Here is a 26,736-nt window from a genome sequence, read left to right as displayed (position 1 = left end):
TGCTTCAAATCACTAAACTTTATTAATACTTCAGAAATACCAGATCCTACAGTGGAGAGTTCTTATCCCCACGTGTTTCCAATCACTGCTTTGAAACAACCTCTTGCAATATGCAAATAGATACATGAGGCACTGTGTGAATACAAAAGTGACAATACAAAAAAAAAAAAATCCAACAATTGAACCTCATGCAGTACATACATATATATATAAAAATATGGTAATGTAGCATAACACACACAAGCACTATTAGAACAATCCATGTAAATCAATGTACATTATGCATAGCATTTAATGATCAATGACAACAGGTTTCTGACCCGTGCACAAAACCAGTCAGCTTAAATAAAAGTTTTAAGTTACTAGATAACTGGTTAAACCACAGCTTATAAAACCTGCTGTACTGCAGCTTTTCTGCTCTGGGTCACAAGTGCAGATTAGCATATAAAATAAATAAGGACTACAATTCTACAACACTTGGCTAACAGCTCCTATTTCGAAGTCACTGGCCCTCTTACTTTCATTCAAGGTTCATTAGCCAACACAGTGGCAAGAAATGTGCCTACAGCAACAGTTCTGCTCTTGTACTGCTATAATACTGATAAGAACACATATTTTTAAGTCAGCAAGAGTAGTTACAGAGGTCTAACTTACCACTAAATAAGCACAGGATTGAAGTTACCATACAGAGCAGGCACTGAAGAATTACACTGACTGAAAGGCTGATGAGCCATGTGGCATGCTGCAGGTACCAACCTGTTTGGTCAACTGGGGTGAGAAAGAATTCAAGAGGTGAAAAAAGTTAGAAAGCTTTCTACCCCACACTTAAAAGTGCAAATGTTTGAAAAAAACAAACAATCTGCAGAAGCAAGGAAATACAGAGACAAGAATACTTCTAAAGTCCTGTATTCAGGATGTACTGTTACCTGAAGTAAGCTTAAGTATTCTTAGGGAATAACATGCAAATAAGAGGATCTTCTTCTTAAACATCCAATACTGGTCAGTGCCAAAGACACAACAGTTGTGTAGTCTCTTATCTTCCTAGCTGACATGGTACTTTCTACACTCTTGGTAATGCAGGCCTCCAAAGATTGGATCACAATCACTATGAACACAGATGAAATTAAAATTATTAAGTGGCAACTAAACTGACTTCACTGCCAATGGAGTTTACAGTCTAGGAAGCAGCCTTTTGGGGAGAGAGGTTGGCAATATTAAAGGTCATAGAAGAAAAAGAAAATGGGGAAGGGAATAAGGAGGAGAAAGAGCTGGACTGATTTTCCCAAGTAGTTAAGTAAATTAAAAGTTAAAACTTTATACTGGACTTTTTTTTCAGTATAAAGTTTTTACCCCAAACAAACCAAATATCTTGCTATTATTAAACACACCAAAAGAAGAGAAAAGAAAGCAGCATTAATCTTCCAATATTAAGCAGACTGTCTCTTAACAAAGCTAGAGAGGGCAACAAGAAAAAGAGAAAGTTATAGCATTTAATTGCATCTCTCTAATTTCCTAGCTATTATCTCTTTATCTTTAGACATCCAAAAGGAACCTTCCTGCATGGCCTGATGGTCATACCTTCCAGTTCCATTTGCCAAGGCAACAAACCTTCCCCATGCCTGAAGTATTGCCACACAAATTATTATAAACCTCAAGAAGTGATCCATTACATCATGAAAGACCAATTAATTTCTTATGCACGGGAATCCAGAACCTTTTAATGATTAATAAGGTCAGTCCTTGCTATATTAACATCTCCTGGAAATTAGTAATGAGGCTTAATAAAAGTTGAGAGAAAATTCAATAATCATAATCTAACTAGTCACAAAGCCCAGATACATTCAGCTCCTTGAAAGTCAAATTAATCTTTTCAGACCAAAAAGCACGTATCAACAACAAGACATCAAGCACACACTGAGAGGGATTTGTTAAATAAAGTGGACATTACAAAGCAGCCAAATTAATTTGCTTAAAACAGTGGTTTTAAGCTGACAGTGCACTGCCAAGACTTCTAGGTTGCTTTTTTTTTTTCATTCCATTGTTTGTATTCCAGGAAGCTTGAAAACATTTCTTTTCCTATTGATTTTGTCCTCTTCTGTTTGACAAATGCTGCATCTTGCTAAACTCTCAGTGCTGCCAACACAGCTGCCTTTTGTTTATTTTTGTGTGCACCAGCAGCAGCAGGGACAGCGTGGAAAACACATTAAACTCCCAGTGTTGAACAGCTTGTGGGGAAGGCATGGGAGTATTCATGCTCTGATGGGTCACACCTAAATAAAGGTTTAAGTAATTTCCTCTAAGATTTTGGTTTCTTGTTCTATTCAGAGATAAGGTTTATCACAAGAGCTTACCAGTTCACTTTAAGGTTGTATTTTAAGATGTCTATGACAGACAGGTGTCCAGGTCCAGTCACACCCTAATGTCTCCATGTGCTTACTTTTCATCTGGCATGACTGATATAAATAGAAATAATTTTATCTGAAGTAAAATCCAAAACATGCAGCAAGTGACTGGCTTAGCTCTTAAAGCTACAAATGCTGCAAAATAAATACCAGAAGGGCTGGCTGTTTTAGTGGCCTGACTTAGCAGAGCTGAGAGGACTCTTGGAGTTGGTGCTGTCAGTTTTAAGGGTTGTGACTGGCTTGGCAGGAAACTACTGCTTTCCATCACAGCTATTCAAATGCAATCAGATCTACTATAAACATGTGTTTAGAGATAATATAACTTAGGGTAGATGGGGAAGTTTTACACTTCTTTGAAAACTCATTTTTCTCCCTCCCCAACCCTTCCTGAAAGGAATTTTCTCCATCGGGAGTTGTCTGCTTCCCAAAGAGAGGGAATAGACCTTAACTTCCTAGTAGGATTTTTCATGATGTCACAGGCCCAATTGTAAAGGGGACAGTAATAGAACTAAGGAGGAAAATTTAATTCAGGCTTAAGAGCTAAATTATATATGAATCATCTGCAATCTGCTCTGTTGTGGCTAACAGCCCCCTACCTTCTCCCTAAAGTGTTTGCTTGACACTTCAGTATGATAAGAGCAGAAATGGAGTATGTCTGGAGCTGTGCACTGAGTACCTGCATCCACAAGAATACCAGTAATGTAACCAACAGCCTCACTCACACAAAGAGTGAAGCTACAATCTTAATTTAAACTTCAAGCAGATCATCTGTCTGTGCCCTTTAGAGTATTTGCTGGTTACCTTTTGTGCAATGTCATTTAGAAATACACATGTTCCTCAGCCACTTGTTTGGGAAGAACCTTTGAATTAGTTTTTAAAGGGTTGCCTTGGAGGGAAGTTTCAACCCCAAGCAGCTGCTTTAAGCTACCAATTGAAAATGGGCTTTCCACTGCAGACAGCCAAACTTATCTCCAGAATTTAGAAAGCAAGACAAGCACTTTTCCCAATATCCAACAAAAAAATGGAAATTCTAGTGGCTTTTCATGACAGAAAGCAATGGAAATGCTTTGAAAACCAGCAATATCTCATCTGACTTTGAATTCAGATAAGTGTCTATTAAACGCTATTAAAGTCATCACTGTGATTAACACTATTCAATTGCCAACTCTGCTGTAACCACTCTGTGCCCAATTACTCATCTGATGAGAGCTCACCAGCCACATGGATTCATTAACCCACTCGATGGCATTTACTCACAGCCGCAGCCACACAGTGACCAATAACTGCATCCACTGAGTGCTCCCTCTGAGCACTGCCTGACACGTAAGGATGTTTAGAAAAATTCATTTACTAGCATTAGCTTGCAAGACAGTATTAAGAGGTCACAGTAAGTCACCTTGGATGCTTTTACTGTCATTCTTTCCTTGGCTGTCTGAAGAGTGTTACCACATCTGAGCTTTGTCTATTTAATGGGTGTGTTTCTAATTCTTTCATACACTGGTATTTCACTCTAAAGAACTGACATTTGTAGCCCTATTTTCCAGCCCACTTCCTTTTTAAAATAGGTATTAATAATACTTAAATGCATTCCTGTCTCTCTCTTTTGCTCCTCCATCACTCAGAAGGTGGATTTCACTTAATCTCCCCCTGTTCTAAAAATTTTCCTGCATTTCTATCCTCTGCATTCTCAAAAGATAAAAACCCCAAACCAACCCCCCACAAATGTAATCTGTAAAACTGTCATCTTGTCTATGTCAAACCCAGAAGACTTCACTGTCTTAATTATGCTTCTTCACAGGAAACAATGAGATAGGGAAGGGAAAGAAAGGCACAGGTATGAATTACTCATAAGCAAAAGAGATGCTGGATACCCACTAAGGAGAATGACTAAAGTTAATTTCTAATCAAGCACAACACAAGGATTTCATTGTGCTCTGTTTTCAAACTGCAGGTTCCTTTAAGAAGCAATTTTTTTCTGATGCTGGATGTGAAAATGCAGCAGCAGACATTCATCTGGAGTCTAATAAAATAGGAAAGCAGTTTCATCCTTCATGGAACAATTGTCCTGAATCCTTCAGGTAACTTCCACAGCTTCTAAGATTTGGCTAGACTCAAGAATTTGGTTTTTGCAGGCCCAACACAAAGACAACAAGGAAAGAGGCCAATTAGTCTATTTGTCATTAGATGATCTGACACTGGTGGACAAGTTTTAGTGTACGGTGGACGACACTAGGAATGCCCAGAGAGGAAAGAGCATTCTCTCACAAGAATTACATTATTTTGAGGAAGGGAAGGAAAATATAAGAGCCAACACCAAGCAGTTTTAAGAGGAAAAAGACAAGAAAAGCTTAATGTGGCAGATTAGTACTGTAAATTAATAACAGCACCACTCCATATTTGCACTGTTTAGTTCAACTTCATGCCTGCTTCTAGAGCTCCTTCCCCTCTTTCCTCACCACCCATACAAGTGAAAGTTGCTGTAGCAGAATTATGCACCAAAGCTGGTGGCTTCTAAAAGTGATGCTAAAGTCACAAGTGAGAAAAAAATCTGGAGGTTGCCTTGCCTTCCCAAGGATAATATCATTCTGATGATAATTTTCCATAGAATTTTAAAAGTGCATTTCCAAACCCCATACTTGCATCCTGTGTTGTATTTTCATTGTTGAATTAACATCAAATTGAAATGTTGGCTTTACAGTTAAAAAAAACAACAACAAAAAAAACCATAGGTTTTGGGTATGCTGTCAAGAATAGATAAGACACATCCAAAACCCATTTTTTCCCCAAACAGTATTTGGAATTTTACTGTAGATGACACATTACGACACATTGTTTACGCCACTGAGCAGATACAAACTTCTATTTCTGACCCAATCACAACTCCTATAGACCTGACTAGACTTTTTAAGAAGTCTCTGAAAACCAGAGAAATATTTTTTATACCCACAGAAATCTGTGTGAGCTCCCAAAGACTATTTCTATCCACTTACATCTCAAAGAAACGAGGCACTAGCATCATTCAGAATGAAAACATCTATATAAGGGAACAGCCTCTCAGAATGCAGAATTTCTTCCCTAGAACATGGCTTAAGAATTCAATTTTTTGATTACCACAGACAGCTTTCTAAAGGCCACTTTTACTTAGATCCCATAAAAAAAGATGTCTATCAAATTTGAATCAAAAAAGGACATTCCCATATATCTGTAAGTATTCACTGACAGACTTAACTCTTTGTTTTCTCTACAATGCAAATTTGCCCAAAAACAGTTGATATAAAAGGATCATTATAAGAATCTGGCTTGTTCATTTCTTTCCATGTTTCAGGAAATTTGGCAACTTTCAAAAATTAATCCATGCTTATCAGCATTACTCACCTCCCTCCATGAATACAACAGCTTCCCCCTCTCCTGATAAACCTCAGATTGCAGTAAAAAACAAACAATTCTGCATGATTCTTATTGTATTAATAATGAGAACTATTTCTAAGACACCAAGAGGCACTATTGGTAATCAGAATTTAGCATGACACTGGATATCTGGGTTAGAAATCAAAGAGAGAGGAAATGATAAATCCAAAGGGATTACCACCATACAAGGCTTTCTTAACTGAAGTAGGTTTGCTGCAAAAATTAACACCTACCCTACCAGGCTGCCATCACAGAAAGCCTTCCCCAGCAAAATGTCAGGTGGGAAAAGTGCTTGCATCCTTCTCAGAGGAAAAGCTCCTGTTGTCCCATATCTGAACAAGGATATCCCTATCAGCTGCTATGTAATGAGGAGTTTGTGTTAAACCATATGATTGTCCACAGTAATCCAGCAAAACACTCCAGTTGCTGGTGTGACTGCATTGCCCCTCACTAGCTAACAATTCAGAGACACTATGGACATGAACACTGCTGCTCTGTTCTTTTAGCCTTCTCTTCTACCTAAATTTCCTCCCTAAGCAACAATAATGTTCAATGCATTTTAATCAGCAGGGCTGACACACTGCAGTGCCATGTGCTTCTCACACAGGCAGACATCACACTGCCAGATGAAGCTCTTCTTGTTTTAGATACAAAAATTTCTAACATGTTTAACATCAAGCCTTCAGATCTTGTTAAGTCCTCCCAGCCAGGCTAACAAGGGAAGACAAAATGCAGCCAGAGGCTCCAGCATGTACTGGATGTAACAGCAGCACAGCTACACAGGCATTAAGATTCTTTCATCTTCACCTTAGCTTCATATCTCCTTAGAAAGTTATTTAGACAAAAAAAAAAAAAAAAAAAAAAAAAAAAAAAAAAAAAAAAGGTTCATGAAGTCTGGCCAAATTAGCCATCTATAAATCAAAAACTGTTACTAAATTGTTTTTAGTTTATTAAATTTTCTCATGAAGATCAGAAGTGAATTTGTTTATAAATGGAATTCACGATGACTCAGGTTGTTTCCTGATGATTAAATAACCAGCTTCTCACATGGGGCAGAGGGGTAAGTCACAATAAGTATTATGAAGCTTCTGCTATAAGCCCCAGGATTTGGCAACAATAACAGAATTGTTTTCTTGAAACCTAGTTCCTACTAAAATTGCTCACAAAAATGAAACATTTAAGTGCATTAAACATTAGTATTAATGAAATAAAAAAGTCACATTTAAAAAATTCTATAAACTGGGCTCACCAGAATAGGAAGCCAGCAATCCTTGGGTCAAATATTTAAGGCACTTGAGGGTAGTCAGTTTTTCAAACCAGATAAAAGACACAGCCACTTTTAAATTCTGATTTAAATAAAAACACAACAGAATAAAATAACACTGCAAAAATGTCTCCAACTGTAAAGTTCAGCAAATAATCAAATAAACACTTAGAATAAAAATAAAATTCTCATTTGTTATAGTACAGAAAAAAGTGGCAGAAACAAGGCATATTTAATTGCTAAAGCATACATCCTGTAAAGATCTCTCTCAAATACAATAAGGGTCCTTTCTTTTCAGGTTGCCAAATAGCCAAAAAGCATGTTTGTTAAGGAAAAATAATCCAGTGCAGTTAAATATTGGATTCCAGTTTATAAATCAGAGCATCCCAGAAAGCAGCTGATTTTATATCATTTTGTCTGGGATGTTTCTAGATTAATTCTTACTCTTTTTTTCAGGTGCATTCTTCCATTTTCTCCTCTCCATACACATAAGAATTAAATGTCTTCTGTTTGAATAAAGAGGCCACATTGTTCTTGTGATATCATCTGTTGTACAAAACAAAGGCAACTTACACAGCCTAAAGTTGTCACCCAGTCTCTCATAAACCAAGCCTGTTCCTACAGACCACACATAGTCACAAGCCCTTCTGTGATGGCAACAGCTTCTCTCCTCCCGATTTCCAAAGTAACATCACAATTAAATACAACATAGAGCACTCTTTTTAAGTGCTAATTTAAATATTCACTCAGAATCCACAGACAGGTATTCTTACCCATTAGCTTATACATATTATGGTTTCTTACCACTTCCAGGGCAACAGGATATGACCAGCAGCCCTGAGACACATAAATCTGCTCCCAGTGATGAAAAAGCTGTACAAATCTCCACATCTGCTCATTGTTTTTTGAAGGGAGGGGATAGGAAGGAAAAAACAAATGGGAATTCAGTAAAAGGAGTCTTGCCTTTCTGTTAAATGTTTGTCCATTTGTCTTCTTTATTTCCTGACAGGTTTTGCCTATTGTATTAAGAGGCTTCTTCATTGGAAAGTAGTTCCTTACATAAACTTACTTGAATGTTGTGGATTAAGCAGGTTTTGTCACTGTGTGGCTGCTGCCTCACAGTTGAGGAAATTAAAAGGTGAGCTCTGAGCATCATCACCAGCACCAAGGCTCTTAGGGTCTCTGAGACAGTCTGCCAAGATGTCCTGAGGATCCCTCAAGAACACCACTAGAACAGTGATATTATCACTGGATCCATTTTCCTTTGCAGCAGCCACCAGTCTTTCTGCTGCTTTGAGACCCACTCCTTTGGTCAGCATTAAATGATCTAGGACCAAGTCTACAACCTCGTGTGGCTTGACAGCATCAAAGAATCCATCACAGGCTAGGAGCAAGTAATCTTCAGAACCAGTCAGCTCAAATGAATCTCCATCTGCATCTCCAGAGATGTAGGGTTTCTGACACATGTCACCTAAGAAAAACAAGCAAAACAAAGGCTTTATTACTTCAAATGTAAACAGGACTTCTTCACCCACTAATTGCTTTTACCATCCTTAAGGACAGCCAGATCATATTCTACAGGTACCTGCTGCAGGACAGGAACAGTGAAGACCCACAAAATGAGCATGGAAAGCCTTTGTTTCTTAAAGAACACTTCCAATGTACCTAAATCCAGTGGGTTTCTAAGAAGCTGTTATAATTCATGCATTCCTAATTTTACAGGGTGACTAAGGAAATTATTTTTGAAATTTTTTATCTCCTTGTACAAGGGAGATAGACAGGCCTTTGCTTTGCAGGTGTGCCTCTTGTCAGCCTTTAGAATGCTATGAAAGTAAGACTCTTCTTAGCTATCCATATCTACAGCACAATGCCAAGACAATATGCTCCTTGTGTTTAGTTCATCAGTTTCATATGGACATACTAATTAAACACTTGGTGCTATTGATCAAAATAGTATTACACAAATTTATACTTATTTGCTTCCACTCATACATCAGTTATTTACTGTACTTGCCCAGGGTTTTCACTCTTTTTTCTCTAATTGCGAAGTAGCAAAGTAAGCTCATTTAATAAGATTCTGGAATACTACAATTAAAATGCCTGCAATTGTTGGATATGTGCAATTTGAAGGAGTATGGAGTGATCTGACTGAAGAACTGCACACAGGAGAAAGATACAGTAACATTACAGTGGGCAAAAAAGCCCCAAAGAACAGACATTCAGACCCATAAAGAAGGCTACTTGAACATTTATTACTTCTTTCACTTTTACAAATTAAATACACTATGTTTGTTAAACTACCATAGAACACCACAGTATCAAAGACTGTAAATATAAGAAGAATTGGAAATATAGAAGAATTAGGACTCTCCTGGCTAGTATGTAAAATACAACAACATTCTATGCTTATGGCAAACCCAGTAAGATTATATAGCTGCAAGCAATGTAAGCCATGCAGCTGTAAGCAACCTTCATGGCAAGCACAGTAAGAGTGGTTTACCATTTGGCTAATACTGAGCAAAATGTGAGCTACAGTAAACATTTACAGTCTCGAGTGGTGCATTTTAGTCAAATTTAATCTGAACTGTACTAATTCTGAAGGCTTATCTTACCAATTGCTCTGGAAACAGCCAAGGTACCATTAACCCGCCAGCAGTCCATGTAAGTCACACAACCACCCAGAGCCTCAATACGAGTTCTCTCATCCTGAAAAACAGTGGCATACTGTTGGTACTGAAAGCCTACCCATGGCTTGCTGACCTTATTGTTAAGCTGTTGTTAAGGAAATAAAGGCAAAACCCAAGAGCTCTTTCAGCTTCTGCATTTATTCTATGAATACAGCAAACCCACATATTAAAATCTAGCTTAGAAACACACAATGAAGGTTACTGGAAACCACCCACCTGCTTCCCAGCTACCCATGACTTGTCCACAAAAAAAACCCTGAATTCCTAACTTTTTGTATAATGTTCTGTCTCATATGGGTGAATACCCTTTCCTGCCACTTCTTCCCATCCCATACAACTACTGGGTAAATATATAACATTTTGGAATAAGATACAAAATAACTAGACTACGGAAAGATTTCCATTGATACCCTTTAACTACTCAGGTGTTAGAAATACTCATGCTATGAAGGCAAAGGGTCATGCAATGCTCCCTAAACTCACAAGGTCTGCATCAAATTTAATATAATAAAATACAGAATCACAGAATTATTGAGGCTGGAAAAGACCTCTGAGATCATCAGTTCCAGCCTACGAGCTAACACTACCACACTGGCTAGACTATGGCACTAAGTACCACATCCAGCCTTTCCTTAAACACCTCCAGGGATGGAAACTCCACCATTTCCCTGGACAGTCCATTCAAAATACCTGGCTATCTAAAACATATAGACAATGGAATACACTTTTAAGCCAATCAGGATAGTAGATTACAATCAGCTTTTGAATGACAGTACAGCATATTACAAATTACTTAAATAGCTGTTAATTTCAAACTAAGTCAATTTATAACAAGCAGTTTTAAATTTACACCCAAAAAAATACCCACAAAAGTCTTTATTCACTACCAATTTTGGAAAGATAGTCTGAGCAGGAACTTAAGTCAGAAGTATCAGTACTTTCAAAGGGCATAGCTATAGGGATCACCTTTTCAAGACACGAGTGGATAGCAAAAAGCACCTGTCAGTTCTCTAAATCCTATCAACCATACAATATTTGTAGAGATGTAAAACACTGAAGAAGGCTCGACTCCCAAGGCTTCAAGACACACACATGAGAGAACATAACAAGTCAAACTTACTTCTCTTTCTGGTTTGTGAGGTTCCATTAAGGTCACAGCTTTTCCTTGCTGCACAAGCATGACTTGTGAGTCCCCAAGCCATGCTATGTGTAGCTTGCTCCCTACAATCAGTGCAGATACACCTGTTGTACCACTCCGCAGCTTCTACAGAAGAAGAGAGGGAGGTCAGCTGAATATTCAACAAGCCGTACTGGGTCAGACAACAGAATTGTAAACCTAGTTTTAATCACAGTTAAATGCAGTGGAGTAGACATGCCAATCATAATTCAATTACCTGAAATAAAGGTACAAGACATTAGAGACTTGAAATAAGCTGTTTACATATTCTAACATGCAGATGGCTGATACTGCCTCTGTCATGTTCTTCCTTCTCTGCTTTTAATTCTGAAACTTATCTAAAAGACTAAGACCATTATTGTTCAAAACACAGACAGAGAAAGAAGAAAGATGACCTAGATTTCAGTAGCATGCACATTTCACCAACACACACAGGTCTTCCCAGTCCCTTTCACATTCTCCACTCTACCTATAGCAACTACAGACACCTTGCTCCCCATACATCCTCTTATCCTTGTGTATTTAAATGAGGGTGCCAATAAAGCAAGGAACCTAACTGTCCTGGATTTTCTGTAAAGACTAGTGAGAGTCAGCATGAAGATGCTGGTTCCCCTCTTGTACGTCATTGAAAGAAACGGAAATTATTAACAATGAATACTTCCATATTCAGTTACTGTTATAATAAAATAACACTCATTAAATTGTATAATAAAGCATCCTCTCATTATGTAGATTTGAAGAAAGAATGTTCATCATACCAAATTGATTCAAAGCTCATTAATAAGCTTAATGAACTGAAGAGTCTGATTTAAATCATGGAACACATTTTTCATCTTAAAACCATCTCACATTAATGGTGGAACAAGAAAGAGAAAGATAGTGACTGTAGTATCACAAAGAGAAAAACCTCTTTGCCAGGTAAGAGGTAGGTCATCTGGAAGTTGTATAATTTAGATAAAGAGGCAGTAGTGTTCTCTGAAATAATTGTTATATCAGAATCATTTAAAGCCACTTAGCACTTCTTTTCAATCACTCACCTTGAACTTACAAGCATTATCATTTTGTTTTTTCTCAAAAAAAGAAATAATTTGATCAAAGAAAACCTTTACATTTAACATAACTTCATAAAGAAGTCTGAGATTCAAAGAAACTCTACTGCCAGAATTTTCTGCCTATACCATGTTGTCCAACAGTTCCCAGTTTTATTTAAATACAATGGAATGACTCTCTACCCACTCACCTCTCTTCTGGCTTTCAAAAGAAACATTTCATCTGTCTTCTGGAAAGAGCATTTCAAGGCCTCAGCTGGATTCTTAAGCATCTCTTCATGTAGCCCAACATTTACATGTAAATGGGTTGCTGCATAATTGGCAGCATCCACTCCACCATGGCCATCAAATACTGCAAAGTACGCTCGATCAATGTCATCCTTTCACCAGGAAGGAGAGAGAGGAAGACATTTTAATGTTCAAAAAGAAAATATCTCATAGACTGGTATCAGCAAGTGAAGATTCTTTATTCCGAGCCTACTTCCATAAAACGTTGCATAGTTATGGGCAATTTAAGTCAGTTTCCAAACATGCAAGACAGGTAAAATGGGTAATTTGCAGGGGAATCACTTTTCTTTGCTTGCTGTTAGCCATTTAATATCCTTGAAAAGAGTCTGGAACTCAGACAGCAGACAAGTGGTTATGCAGTTCCACTGTAGCTGCATGAATCAGCACTTGTACAACTGCTGCCCTCCCCACTTGTTTTCTTGATATATGAGTTCTCAGCCACTAGAACTCCAGTAACATGACATTAGATGTACTCCCTGTATCACTTAAGGCACGAAACCCCAGGTCACAGCACCCTTCTTCATCAGGGCAGTACTTAGCCCCCAGCAATCTGAGTCAGCAAGTCCTTGCTCCAGCGCAGACACGCTAAATAACTGGTGGCAACAACTCCTTACCATTTCTAAGATCACCCCTCACTAGGTCATCGTGCTTAGAGAAATGCCAGAAAACTAACAAACTTACCACCCCAGTTTTGCCCAGACTTACTGATAAGCCAAACAGCTGATTGAACTCTGGGAGCAGAACGTGTCTGTCCTCCATTTTGCGTCGAGTGTTGCGGATGGCGTGGATGGAGACGAGCAGGAAGCGCTTCAGGGGCCTCAGTGGTGGCAACTGCTTCTGCCACTCAGAGCAAACATCCCGAAGTTTGTTAAAGAAGCAGCGCTGCAAGGACTCTCCATCCAGCACTGACAGCACAAAACCAAAACAGTGAGTTGTGTGTTGCACCTTCCTACATCACCTTATCTTCTGGCCTGTCCTTCAAGTTTCTTTCCTTAGAGCTACACACACACATTCAGCACTCTGCCTTTACAAGCTCTGCAAGAATTAAAATCAGCTCCTGAGAATGTGGTAAGAAAACTGCAATGGAAAACAGTATAACATTAAGGATTAGAGCAGCTGCTTTAGTTATCAGTTTCCTTAATGTTATACATATGTTTCCTTAATGTTCTCATTCAAAACAAAGGCTTATCAAGTAGGTGATTACATTACAAAAATCATAACAAAGACCCAAAAGTAGGTCTGGCATTAGATAAAAATGGGATTATGATGGAAGTAAAATGCACAAGACACAGTGGTAGGAGTGCATCCGTACCAAAGCAAATCAAGCAAGCAGAAAGGCCTGCAAGATAAGAGATTGCTGCTGGCTTGGATGCAAGGGCTGAAAAAGCATTGGACCAGCTATGGGTCAGGTTATGTCCTACTAAACCAGTTCCACCCAAACAAAAAAGTCTGAGAATGTTTTGCTGAGATCAATAGCTCAACTCACAGTTGAGCTGAACAGATTAGAATTTTAAGTTGTTCTATCACTTTAAATATACCAGGTTGTAGGAGCTAGAAGGACATAAGAACATTTCCACTGCTTTCCTGCTTTGTCATGACAGAGCAGAGCAGAACTATGAACACCCATTGAGCACAGTGTGAAAGGATATGTCTGAATATGTCCCAAAGATCAATTAATGCAAATTTATTGTTCATCAGACTGAATGGTTTGGTGTTTGCCATTGTGTCCAGATTTGCAATGCAGCCTTTCTAAGAATAGGTAATAATTTAAAGTTCTGTTATTTGAGCAATAACCCTGCCTCAATGCTAAATAAACTAACTTCAAAAAGCACTGAAAAGATCATTGGTAGAGCAAGAATAATTTGCTGGTCACTCTTGTGTCTCCTAAAGAACTTAACACATGAACTACCTTTCCTATTTCTATTTCACCCTGACTCCTGCTAATTCTGCTAGCACTAAAGCTTTCTCAGATTCTGTTTTTATAAGCTCTGGTTCTCAAGCATTTATTTTTCTCAGCAGCCAGCTTCAGATCCATCTCTGGCCCCAAGGAGAGAGCCTATATTTAAATACAGAACTTTGATTAGCAGTCACAACATATTAACCAAAACTACTTCTGGTTTGCTTAACATGGAGGTGTGACTGGGCAAGATACTAAAACATTTAAATATGAAGACATCCCATACAAAACCATAATTAAATAGGACAGAATCTCAGACAGACTTGTCTACAGCTATTACTTTTCATATTTGTAAATGTCTTGACTAATACTGACCAGAAGACTTGGACACATGCTAAGCTTTCTTTCTTCCTACTTGTAATGTGATGTAACAGCAATTACAAGATAGGGAAAACAAGTACACAGATAAATAAATGCCTTTAAAGTAGATATTGCTTATTTCCTTACTGACATTGGGCAATGCAAGTCCCTGAATAGTGCAGATTTCCATGGCATTTGACAGAGGAATGGTGAATAGCAATTTGATCTAAATTACAATGGTGACACAAGAACACACAAATATAAAATAGACAGGAATTAAGAAGATGGAAATTAAAGAAGGTTTCAATCATCAGAACAGGGAAGGTTCTGAGGCATTTGTCAACAAGAAGTAGTGAAAGAGAACCTGAACTAGTTCAAGATGGAATTCTTTGATTTTCTGACTTTGCCTATGCAATGTTAAAAGTAGACTCTAATCATGATCTCTGTGACCTTGAGAGTAAAACAGCAGCATGAATGCTGAGAGTGGTTCCAAAGAATGTTTATCAATATGGTGAGAGGTGCTTTATATATAAATATAAATATATAAATATATATATATAAAGGCCTGTGCAACACTCCCACAAGCTGGTTCTTTAGACTCCAGCCAAGCTGATACAAAGCCAGGTCTTCCAATGTGAAGTGCTGGAAACCTGCTACATCTCTCCAGACATATGAAGGCTCTAATCCTTAAGGCAAGAGATAAAATCTTCAAGGTGCAGCAAGACTTCACTCAATGTGTTGCCCTTCCTGCTGTTTCAGACTTGTAGGTGAATACTGAAATAGGCTTCAGGAAAGTGTTGTATCCTTGCCCTTACCAGAGCTGTGCTTGGAGACATCCTCTGGGGCACACTGAACTACCTTTCAAGTCATCCCAGGGATATGGAAGGGTGAGTATTTCCCTTTACAGGACAGACTAGCTTGCCTAACACCTCTCTCCTTCACTTTTATCTTCAACTCTGCCTGCATCCTGCCCCTTTCATATTCTTGGCACTGGGATTGAAGGTCTGATGAAGTCTTAACATTGAGCACTTCAGCATGTAAATGCAACAGAACCACCTGTTACACAAGGCACAAACCCAGTATTGGGTCACCCAGGGCTGTGTCTCTCCAGTTCACCCAGAGAGGAGAAAATGCAGGCATTGGGCAAAAGATCCATGCACTGGGTTCTTCATCCCTCAGCATCTAATTTTCATAGGGTATGGTGGGAAGAGAAGAAATAATTGATGAAGACAGAGACTACTGAAAAACTTGCCAAGAGAAAGATCTGGAGTTTCAAGACACCCAAGTTGTGGAGGGGCCACTGTTTCCCTAGAATGGGTAAAATAAAAATGGATTATAAGAATGAATTTAAGGTGTTGGTGTGACTGCAAAATAGAAGCTGCGAAGATGGTGATGTCAAAACATAGGAGTTTTAATGTCTAGGGTCAGTCTACAAAAGAGAAAAAAGCACTTCAAAAATACAAGAGGTAATCAACTTAAAAGATAAGCTCAGTTGAAGTGAAATTACCCAATGAGGAAAAGAAAGAGACTGGATGTGGCACTTAGTGCCATAGTCTAGCAACCGCAACGGTGGTTCAAGGGTTGGACTCAATGATCTCTGAGGTCCCTTCCAACCCAGCCAATTCTATGATTCTATGATTCTATGAGAAGGTCTTACCTGTTTCAGCTCAGGAAGTAGAGTGGACATAGTCTTTAATTTTCTGGGGGAAGAGAAACACGCTTCCCTTTCCAGAAAGCCAATCCATATGATCAGGGCTCCAGACACCATATTTACATCTTGCCCACAAAACTAGCATAGCTATTTTTCATCCCACAGATACCCAGCAGGAGCAAATAAAGTTCTGTTCACTTCTGCTTGCCAGACAGCCTAACCAAATGTTCTGGGAGACATTAAGGGTTGGACTAGATGATCTCTGAGGTCCCTTCCAACCCGGCTAATTCTATGATTCTATGATTTCAAAACACTGAAGTCTTTCAACAGACAGCCTCTGGGAAAACCACGGGAGGTAAGAAGTGTACTTACAGGTTAACCTTTCCTCATCTCCTTCTCCCTCTGTTTCCACATTTTCCTGCTTAAATCCAGTCAAGTCTGTTTGGAGAACTTCATCAACTGCAGCATGAATCAGTGACGCCGCAAGAAGTGGTGAAACACCTCTGCTGGTAGGAAAAAGAAAACACAGCAAAATTAAACTGTATTAATTTAGATGGAGCTACAACCTCTCCATTTATGGCTGGTGGCCTCAGAATTAAAGAGCATTACACACCATCAGTAATTCCAACTTCATTAGTAAATTAGTAGAAGAAACCATATGTTCAATATTTATTCATACAAATCTTAGTAAGATCTTCAGTTAGACAACTGCCTTCTCAAGAAGGCGAAGAGGAAGAAGCATATGAGTCATGTTTCCAAACTGCTGCCTCACACTCCAGTTGCAGATGGTACCTCCTTCTCTTGAGATCTTGGATGGGAGCTGCTACCTTCAATTCTAGCCTCCAAATGCAAACATTTTGCTTCTAACTTTCTACACACTTCTTGCTCACGCTCTCACCACAGACAGTATCTGGATCTCTGCCCTGCAGTACACACAAACCTCCAAAAACGTTACTCAAGTAGGTGGTTCACTTCCCTCTGCTAGAAAACTCAGTGCTAACCTACATGCAGGTTCTCCTGATTAGAATTTCCCCAAAGAAATCACCCAGGAAAAATGTGCAAAGAGAGAGCACTGGAGACTAGGCTAAGAAAAGACTTCAAGACTTGTAATTCAGATGAAACAATAATGCTACATCCTCTATACACCATTTGCCTTTTACTCAATGCCTTATAGGAAGCACATATTTATTATACTGTTTTTGAATCTGTAACAGAATAAGCCCTATCCAAAGTTAAAAAGGGGCTACTAGGAAATAACTCTTGCATTGACAATGCTCCCATGGCAGGCACTGACAATTACAGTACATAAAACACATTCCTGACATTTTCCAAGTGCACAATGAAGAACGGGCATAGACATCCATAAAAAAACCCAATGTATTATCCATTGCTCATGGAGTGCTTTATACTCACAGAGTATCAAATTATACAACCAAAGCAAATAACACATGAAGGCACCTGCAGCAAGTCAAGGATAAGATTTTGTTTTTTCAGGAAGGATTTGCATAAAACTGGTTGTCTACAGAATAAGAAATGGTGAATCAACTGATGTCTGCTGAGGTTCCACGGAGCTGACTGGCTCTGTGGAGCGGGGAGGATTGTGAGATTTTAGAACCCAGTGACGACAAGCTGAGATGTATTTGCCATTGTGTTTCTGAAAGAGAGGCCTTGTCATATCCTCACAGCCATGGACGAGTACCTCCTGTGGCAGCAAACAGAAAGCATTGTGTTAGTCAGCAGGCTGCAAACAGAAGCGTGTTTTATGCTCCACGTTCTGTAGCTGTGATGGCCTACTTTAATGAGTCACTTTGGTCCTTCAAATAGATGGCAACGTGTTTGCAGTCCTTTCAGTGCTAGCTGCAGTCATATTGCATCAAGGGAAAGCCAGAAATTGGCCTTTTCTTTCTTTTTTAAGGCTAATATGTTTAGGAGAGTCGGTTCCTTTCCTGCCCAAGTTAAAAGCAACAATGCCTGCTTATAATCCATCTGCCACTAACAGACAACCTTTAAAAAGGTCAGGCAAGAAACACAGCTACACAGCTGAAACGGATATGGCAAACCTCCCCCAATTCCCCCCCCAAAATTGCTGCTTCCTGGTTTTGTTTGTATAGGTGGAAAAGAAAGGAGCACAAAAATACAAGCCACACAAACCACGTCAGATGTGTTGCTAATCCTGCTAAAAATCAGAAGGTTTAGTTAAAATATGTTTCAGTTATAAGAGGCAGAGACAAAAAAATATTCATTGCAACAGCTATGCATTTAAACACAAAGTGAGAGCCACAGCTTCACTCATCTTCAGAATCTCTGCAATGCTGAAGAAGAAATTAAAATCTAGCTTGTTTCCAGCTTCTGGCATTCGAAGAGGGCTTAATGCTTTGATTTAAATTTTTTTTAGGTTTCTGCTTTCCAGAGCCCTAATGTGCAACTGGGTCCACAAAAAGCAGCTTAAACAGAAAGCAACATACTAAGTGCTGTAATTCACAGCTCTAAACCTCAGCTTACAGGATGCCAGTAACAAAGAAAAGGTTTATAAATTATGTCACATCCTTCAACTTTTTCCAGTTGCCACCCAGTTCCTGAAAAGGAAATTCAGAATTCCTCAGTACTGATAAATTCATTCCGCTTTGCTTCCTATGGATTTCCTCCCTCTCCACAGGTTTGCAAATCTCTATGAAGAAAATGGTTGCTTATTGAGATTTTATTTGTTATGCACCCAGCAACAACAACATTGAGTAGTTGATTCTGACACACTGACAAAAGATAAAAGCATGAAAACCAACCCTATTTAGTTAAACTCTGTTCCAACCAGAACAAACCTGTTGATTACTTCATAAACTCTTAATACTTGCACTACCATATCAGTAAGACTGATTGTTACTCAAGTTCAGGTAAATGGAGGTCCAAGGCAATGGCATTTTCAATTCAGTGTAGATGTTTACTGGTTCTAATGTCATCCTCTAAATCAGGGACTTCAAGAGTTAAGAAAATATATTAAAGAAGAGCTGCTGCTTTAATTGAGAGCTACAAGGTCTCACTTGGCTAGAAGATCTGGAAGCAGGCACAGTACCTATGGCAACCAGTGTGAAAGTAGAAGCCCACTGCAGTTACCATAAGAGACTTCAAATCTTTTCTGTAAGTGAAGACCAATGTCACTTATTGTTAGAATCTTCCTTTCTAAGAAGCCCAAGACACCCTGCTGACAGGCTGAACCAAGCATAATTTAATCTTCATGAATAGGAAACAGCTACAGTATTTCTTCTTAAGTAGGAAAAAAACTGCTTTGGGAAGAAGAGGGAAGCTGGTGGGGTGTGTTACGTGGAAAGGATGTTACCTTCTTTTCAGGTGTCAAAGAAATGTGTCAGCCCAATTTCTATGACACATGCAACAATAATTACCAAGCCCCAGTGTACACAGGTTAGTAGTAAACAGACGTAGGATTTCTTTGCTAGAGGCTATTTCTTTGCTAACAAAAAGGGTGTGTTTTGACCACAACAGAAAATATTCAAAAAGAATTAATGCAAGTTGTAACAGTGCAGATGAGGTATTGTAGCTTCACCACCAGCTACAGACAGATCACCAGTGGCTCCAGCCACTTCATGGTAAAACACAAACCTCATGTTAAAAACGTAAGTGTAGATAAAAGTGGTAATTTGAATAGTAACGCAATAATTCTGCACAAAGAATGCACTCAAATTCATATACCATCCTCCTTGAAAGATTCCAAACTACTGGACACATAGCTCCATTTTGTTAAAAAGAGCTCTGCAAACCTTCTCTTCTTGATATACGTCCCTATGGGTCAAAACATAACTAGAAAGCAGTTGTGGTATTTTGCATACCTTAGATTCAGCATGAGATACAGAACAGAACTTCTCTTCTTGTTCACCTTGTTTCTCCTCTGCAACACAATTTAGTTCTTGGTTTTGCTTCACTGCAGAAGACCAGCTGTCATGCCACCACATCCACAGGGTATCATACATGCCAAATCAATCATAACACTGTTAGTGACTCCTTACATTGAGCCATCAGAAAGAAAAGGCAAAGTATACACAAGTTCCTTCAGGAAGCAAAACCCTTAGTAAGATCACTTCTTATTTGGTTTTATTTTTATTTATTTAGGTCATTAAATCCACAGTAAATTTGCAGTGGGTGTTGCAAACAAGTCACCAGTTCAAAGATGCCCCCACCTCTTCTTCCTCTCCAGTTTAAAAGGGTATATTCAGAAGTCTCTAATGAACAGCTTTGTAGGCAAGGAAGAAGCATCCAGAACACCAAAGGTCAGGCCACCACATCTTGCCTAGAGCCTCAGCTATGACTACACTTTTTTCAAACACTTGGAAACAGACGACAGTGTTTCTGTTGTGCTCTGTGCCCACGGCTTGCAGCAGCCTTGAGAAAGCAGAGCAGAGCAGCAGATGGCAGGCTCTGAACAGATGCTCCTCAGCACTTTGAGCAGAGAGAAGCAAGCTCTGTGTAACCTGATGGAGAGTGGTACAAAGCCTCACTAGGACATACCAAACACCAGTGTTTACACAAAGGCTTCTAAATTTCTATCTGCTATTTTTGGAAGGAAAAAAATTCACATCCCTCCACCCCCAAACACACAGATTCTCCCACACTACTGTCAGGCAATGTTTTTAAAAAGAGAAGCACAAGGTATAACTAACTGTATTGGCCAAATTGTTGATTACATATTACCTTTCAAAATAAAACCAAACCAAACCAAACAAACACACACACACACACACAAAAACAAACCACCAAAACCACAAAAAAACATCCAAACAAATAACAAAAAAGCCCACAAAAAACCAAACACATTATTCTCTTTCTAAATATTCTTACCAAAGTGAAGGCAGCAGTGGCATTGCAGGCCAGAGCACCATGGTACCATCCACTTCTCCTTCCAAAGTGCACATGTATGCGTGTGTGAGTTTATGTATGCACACACAACACACACAAGCTGGGGAATGAAGAGGTGCTGTACCTACCAGCAAAAGCTTCCAGCCCAAGTCAGCTGCAGCTGACTTACATTCGAGGTAAGATATATTTGTGAACTCCTCTGCCACACAGGCTCTGTAACACCACAAGATCATACACAGTACAGCTTTGCCAGTAAAACAGTTTGTCACTGTGGACTCAGTGTGTGTTTCTTGTACATTACAGCTATATCAGCAAAGTGTTTTTAGTGTTGATCTGCAAATGTGAGCAGTTCTCTAATAAGTGAAAGGTCCATTCATATTGCCATAATTATAGCAGGTCACAGGTTTCATCATAAACAAAAGCTGCTTGTATTTTCCTTCCCAATCTGCTAGTTCTATTTTCCTCTTTTTTATACTTCTAATTAACTGCAGCATGTTTCCATGCAAGTGGTTCTAAGCATTTGTATTTATTACAGCAGAAACCAGAGTTCCAAGAGTGATGGTGACCAAAGAAGTACAAATATACATCCCTTGAGGAAAGAATATTTGACATCCTAAAATGCAGAGGAAGTTGTTTATTGTGTAACTGACATCAGGTCTTTACAAGCAGATAGAACCAAACAAAATATTTAAACAGTGCCACACAGAGAACCTTTTATGTTTTCTTCTTTACACAAAGCAATCTTTTCTAGATTTTCTTCTGAAACTATTAAAAGCCTTAGAATCCAGAATCCATCTGTTGAGGCCCTTCAACTCAGTCATCAGCAATTTTTACAGAAAATGTGCAATGGAGAGTCATTTCTACCTCCATTTCATTCTCAGCAGGAAGAAAAAACACACAGCAGAACAGGAGAGGCTTAATTCCACAAAAGCCACTTTTCAGTTAAGCTCTAAAGTGGTTGTTTCAAAATTGAGTATTTCTTACCTTGATGCCCAATTCAAGCAGCAACAGAAAGTGTTTTTCACACAATATAAGAGCAAAATATGCATGTTATAGGGAAAGAAAATTTCAGTTTTCTAAGAACTATTAATGCATTACACTAACATAGATTAAATGGTATAAATTAGGTATGAGGGAGATTTGGGGGATTTATTAAAAGCATTGGAGGATTTATTAAAAGCAGAGGTCATAGTACACAGCTCATTAATAGAGTTCACAAAATAAAGGACTTAAGAAGAGACTGCCTTCAGACTCAAGGCATTTTTCCTCCCCTCTTCATGTTTACATTGCATAAAAAGATCATAGTGTAGGAATTGTTGCATTAAGTAGTCTAAAACCAGGGAAATACTGAAAATGAAGATGCCAGGGCCACATAATGGGTGTAAGCACAACAGTGTATAGCACAAAGACAGAAAACAGGATGCTGAAGCAACCGGGAGGTGAAACGTTTGGGAGGGGGCAGGACAGGAAGCTGAAGTCTCACAACTGTTATTGTAGTGAAGTCCCTTCAAACAGGAAGGCTGCTGGAATTTCATATTGTTCTTTGGCTAAGTCACAGGATGGTGACAGAAATTTCAGCTTGTACTAATGGAAAGGAGAAATTTCTGTATTGGGGATCTGGTATAACCTCACATTCTGTTTCAGTGCAAGTCAGTAAACCTTCAGGGTCATTTCAAACCTTTGGAAATAACTAAGGAACTCTTCATTCACACTGACCTATTTCTACTGATTGCTGGAACTCATAGCTTTTACCCAAAACTGTGTGCCAATTAAAATTCTGCAAAACAAGATTACTTGAGCCTGCACCAATTCTTCAGAATTTTATCTATGTATTCAGCTCCACACAAGACAGGCAGTCCCACTGATTTAAATGAATTATTCAATCTAGAAACATCTGCAAGGCTTCACCCAATTAGTGATTTGAGTCCTATCAGGAAGCAAAAGTGGTTTGCTTTCTTAGCTAGAGCTTGGCTATGCTGGTTGCATCTGCTAAAGATTGTTAAAATAATTAATTTTAGATTAGTAAAGGCATTCAAGAGAGTTGGTCTGAGAGATCCAACTGCTTCCATGTAAGAAATGTGGAGTCTCAGAGCAGCAATTGTATTCAGAAATTCCTCGTGGGACCTAGCAAATGCTGTTCCTTACACCATTCACAGCAGCAGTCTTCATGGGTGGTGGAGAAGGAATATTTCTCCTTGTAAAGACACAAAGGTTTATGCCTCCAACCAACTGGAAGGAAAAGCTAAACATCTCCATATGTTGTCTCATGAGCCAAGGATATTGCTGGACCTTCACTGGCTTGGGGCCCTCAAGGCATGGCCTACACATCTGCATGGGTGTGAATGAAGTATCTGACAATGCAGAAACAAGGAGCAGAACTACAAACCTAAGTATGAAACTCGACTCCCAATAATGCTTTGATCTATAGAGAAATCCTTCATCTTACCAATCATCATGTAAGATACATTCTGTGATGCCAGAATGTTCAAGAAGTCTCAAACTGAGGAAATGCAGAAAAATCACCAGTGCCAGAAGTTAGCAAGGTATATCCAGTAACACCTTTATAGTGTTAAACCTGGTTATATTGATATTATAATATTCAAACATGCATATTTTCCACCGAGCTGCCATCTGTGTTAGGGATGCCACTGTCACAGCCTGCAACAGCAGATCAGTGGATCTAAGCTACAGTGCCTTTCACAAACTCACTTCTTAACCTGGAACCAATGAGGCATCTTCAACAATATTTACACAAACTTTTCAATGTTACATAAGTGTCAATCCTACCCTTATTTTTCCTTTTCATAAGACCTGTAGCATCCTTATTCTATTTCTTTATATTCTGTAATTTGTTGAGCATTTAGTAGGTTCAGATCTATTGAAAAGTTAATTTAACCTCCAAAACTGCATTTTGAGTTGATCCACAGCAGTGAATATAGGAATGTAGGAAAAAAAGCATAATGTTTGACACCTTTTCACACAATCAGGGACTTTAGTTTTGGTCCTTAATTACATGGATTGTGAAGAGAACCTGCATTTTCGAAATACTTGGGTTCTACCAGTCTTTTCCTCCACATGCAAGAGCTTAGCCTACCCAGTAGTAAACTAGAGACCTTTTGCAACTGCAAAATGAGGTTTCTCTTCATCATAGGTGTACAAACCTGAGCTCTAAGTCTGCTGGGATCTCTACATTTGACACGTGGGGAATGCTGCACTGTGCCCAAGTACATAGCTTCACACATCTTTACCATTTTGCCTGCAGGCAGCCACAAGAATTTATAAAAACACCTTCCTTATGTATTTCTGTTTTCAAGGTATATTTGTATATTTTGTCTCAGTAAGTGTAAATAAGTAGATTGCTGCACTTTTATTCTGTAGCTATTTTTTTTTCCAGCTTGGGACTTCAGAAGCTCCACAAAGAAGGCTGCCTAATCAGAACTGGCTGCAGGGCAGGTATGTGAAAAATGCAGCTTCTGACTGGGCAGGCTCCTTTCTGTGTAAACACCAGAAGTGACAGGTGAGATGAAAGCATTGCAAAACAGCACTCCTCCTGATTTCACATGCTAATGTGCCCACTAGAGAACAGAATGTTAGCAGATATGCAACTCAGAAATGCCATTTTAAAAATCAGCTTGAAGAACCTATCCTGTATCTACTGCTTTGTATCTTCCTTTTAATTTTAGAAGACATTATCATGGCCCGTGCAGCAGATGGACTGCCATATGGTGAGGATTTCTTCAAGCACTCATCCAGAGCCACTCTTGCTCCGAAGGGTTCAAAGCTTCAGTGCACAGTGATGAATTTGCAACCTCTTTTAGGAGCACAACAGCTGTGTTTTGTTCAAGAGCAATTTAGTCAAAGCACAACTAAGTAATGCAATGATCATTTGTGTCTTTGTGAACTATAGCATATCTTCTGCATGTATTTCTCATCTTCGGGCTTAGGAACAGTATTTAACTGAATGATGTAATGGCCAGGAGTACAGCATAATGTAGAGGACGAGAGTAACTTGATTTTTTTAAAGGCAACTTAAGTATGTAAAAATAACCATACACTGTAGTTTGTGTACCTATACTCTTTCTCTCTCTATATATACACACACACACACACTTTCAACAACAACAAAAATCCAGTCAGTGTTCATAAATTCACCTGATAGTAGCTAAAGACACAAATAATTCAAACTGTTCTCTTTTTGTCAAATTCCTCTAATAAACATATAATATTCAGCATATATCTAAACAGAACCAGTCTCCTTAGTTCCCTGTCTTCGCTAATTATCCCTGGTACCACAGCAAGCACTCCACTTAGACTGTTTTATTATTTTTTTTAGAGCATTCCCAACCCCTGTTCTTGACTCTTATAATAACAAATACTGTGATGAAGTAGACCAGGGTAGGAACTTCACAGAGCTTAGACCAAGCAGGCCCAACCACTAAAGTTCTTCAGGAAGCAGTCATAAACAGAATCAGGAGACAAGTACTTACAGCAAAACAAATGGGTCTTGGTGAAGCACTAACTTGCCAAAATAAGTAAATCACATCCAAATTCTTAGCAGTTTAACATCTTAGTGTTGAAGATGAAGCCTTAACTGATAAGAACGAAGTTGTAAGATGTTTCTCCTAAAGTCAGGGGATAAACAGAAACACCACTGAAAAGACCTATGTTTTCCAGTGGTGTTGGACTATGCTATTGAAGTTTTGTGAGAATATCAACTTGAGAAACCCTGGCAAGCAGATCCTGGTCACCAGGACAACTCAAAGAGGGCTGGGAAGTTGAATACTTCTCTGCCTCACTTGCTTCTTACGCCTGACAGCCCTGCAAGGCAGACTGCAGTTCACTGACTCCCTCCCCAGACTTTCAAGTAGATCCACACAGGTGCCCTTAGGGCCCTGAATTCAAACTATTGGCACTTTACCACAAGAATCGCCCTATCAGGTTAATTACAGAGTTGTAATTTAATCTCTCATACACCAAGAGTGGGAGAGAAATATTTCTGAGAGCACACAAACATTACTATGAAAGCACTGATCTCGGCAGGAGGCCTGTGACAGCAACGCTCTTGTAAAAACCCAGCTTTTAGGGGAATACTCACAACAACAATTCAGAAGGAGGAAAAATTGATTAAAAAGCTATCATTCCCTGAGAGGCGTCAAGCGGCTCTGTTCCAGCGGGGCCCGCACCGGAGGGCACGGCCAGGCCCCCGGGCCCTGCCGAGGGCAGCCTCCTGAGGAGGAGGAGGAGGAGGAAGAGGAGGAGGAAGGGCCTCCCGCCACCTGCACCTGCTCCAGCCCCACACAGGCGGGAAGGGGGCGGAGGGGGACGCGGCCCCGCTCCCCTCAGCCGCCCCTCGCCCGCCAACTGTCAGCGCGGCGCCGCCCTGAGGCGAGGCCGCCGAGAGCCCCCCGCCCGCCCGCCCGCTGCCGGGCGCTCACCTGCCGTCCAGGAAGCTCTTCGCCCGGTCCGCCAAGGCGCCCGGCACCTCGGCCTTGCTAAGGGCGCCGCAACCCACGGAGCTCCACGGCAGCGGCTCCCCCGGGCCCAGTGGAGACGGGAAGTCCCTCAGGAAAGAGCTCAGGGGAGCCCCGGCCGCCTCCACTTCCAGCGCCATGGCGGCGCCGCCGCGCTGAGGCGCGCTCCCCGGCCCCTGCCGCCACCTCGCCTGGGCGGGAGCGGAGCGGGCCAGGAGC

At 39.7% G+C, this 26,736-nt stretch overlaps 1 protein-coding gene across 2 annotated transcripts; it reads right to left on the bottom strand.

Annotated features, from left to right (window-relative positions):
* Positions 1-26,736, bottom strand: PPM1F (protein phosphatase, Mg2+/Mn2+ dependent 1F). 2 transcript variants are annotated; one of them, XM_030460311.1, is made up of 7 exons: positions 26,482-26,736; positions 16,556-16,689; positions 12,981-13,180; positions 12,179-12,367; positions 10,882-11,025; positions 9,687-9,780; positions 1-8,545 (listed from the first exon to the last, which is right to left on the bottom strand). In XM_030460311.1, the coding sequence occupies exons 1-7, from the start codon at positions 26,655-26,657 to the stop codon at positions 8,172-8,174; spliced, it is 1,311 nt and encodes a 436-aa protein (XP_030316171.1). In that variant the 5' UTR covers positions 26,658-26,736; the 3' UTR covers positions 1-8,171. The 2 variants fall into 2 exon arrangements, with proteins under 2 accessions (XP_030316171.1, XP_030316172.1); XM_030460312.1 differs by having other exon boundaries at positions 16,556-16,686.

This window comes from Calypte anna, chromosome 15 (genome assembly GCF_003957555.1).
Source record: "Calypte anna isolate BGI_N300 chromosome 15, bCalAnn1_v1.p, whole genome shotgun sequence".
Taxonomy (NCBI): domain Eukaryota; kingdom Metazoa; phylum Chordata; class Aves; order Apodiformes; family Trochilidae; genus Calypte; species Calypte anna.
Note: the sequence above shows the minus strand (reverse complement) of the source record. Positions and strands in the feature narration are given on the sequence as shown.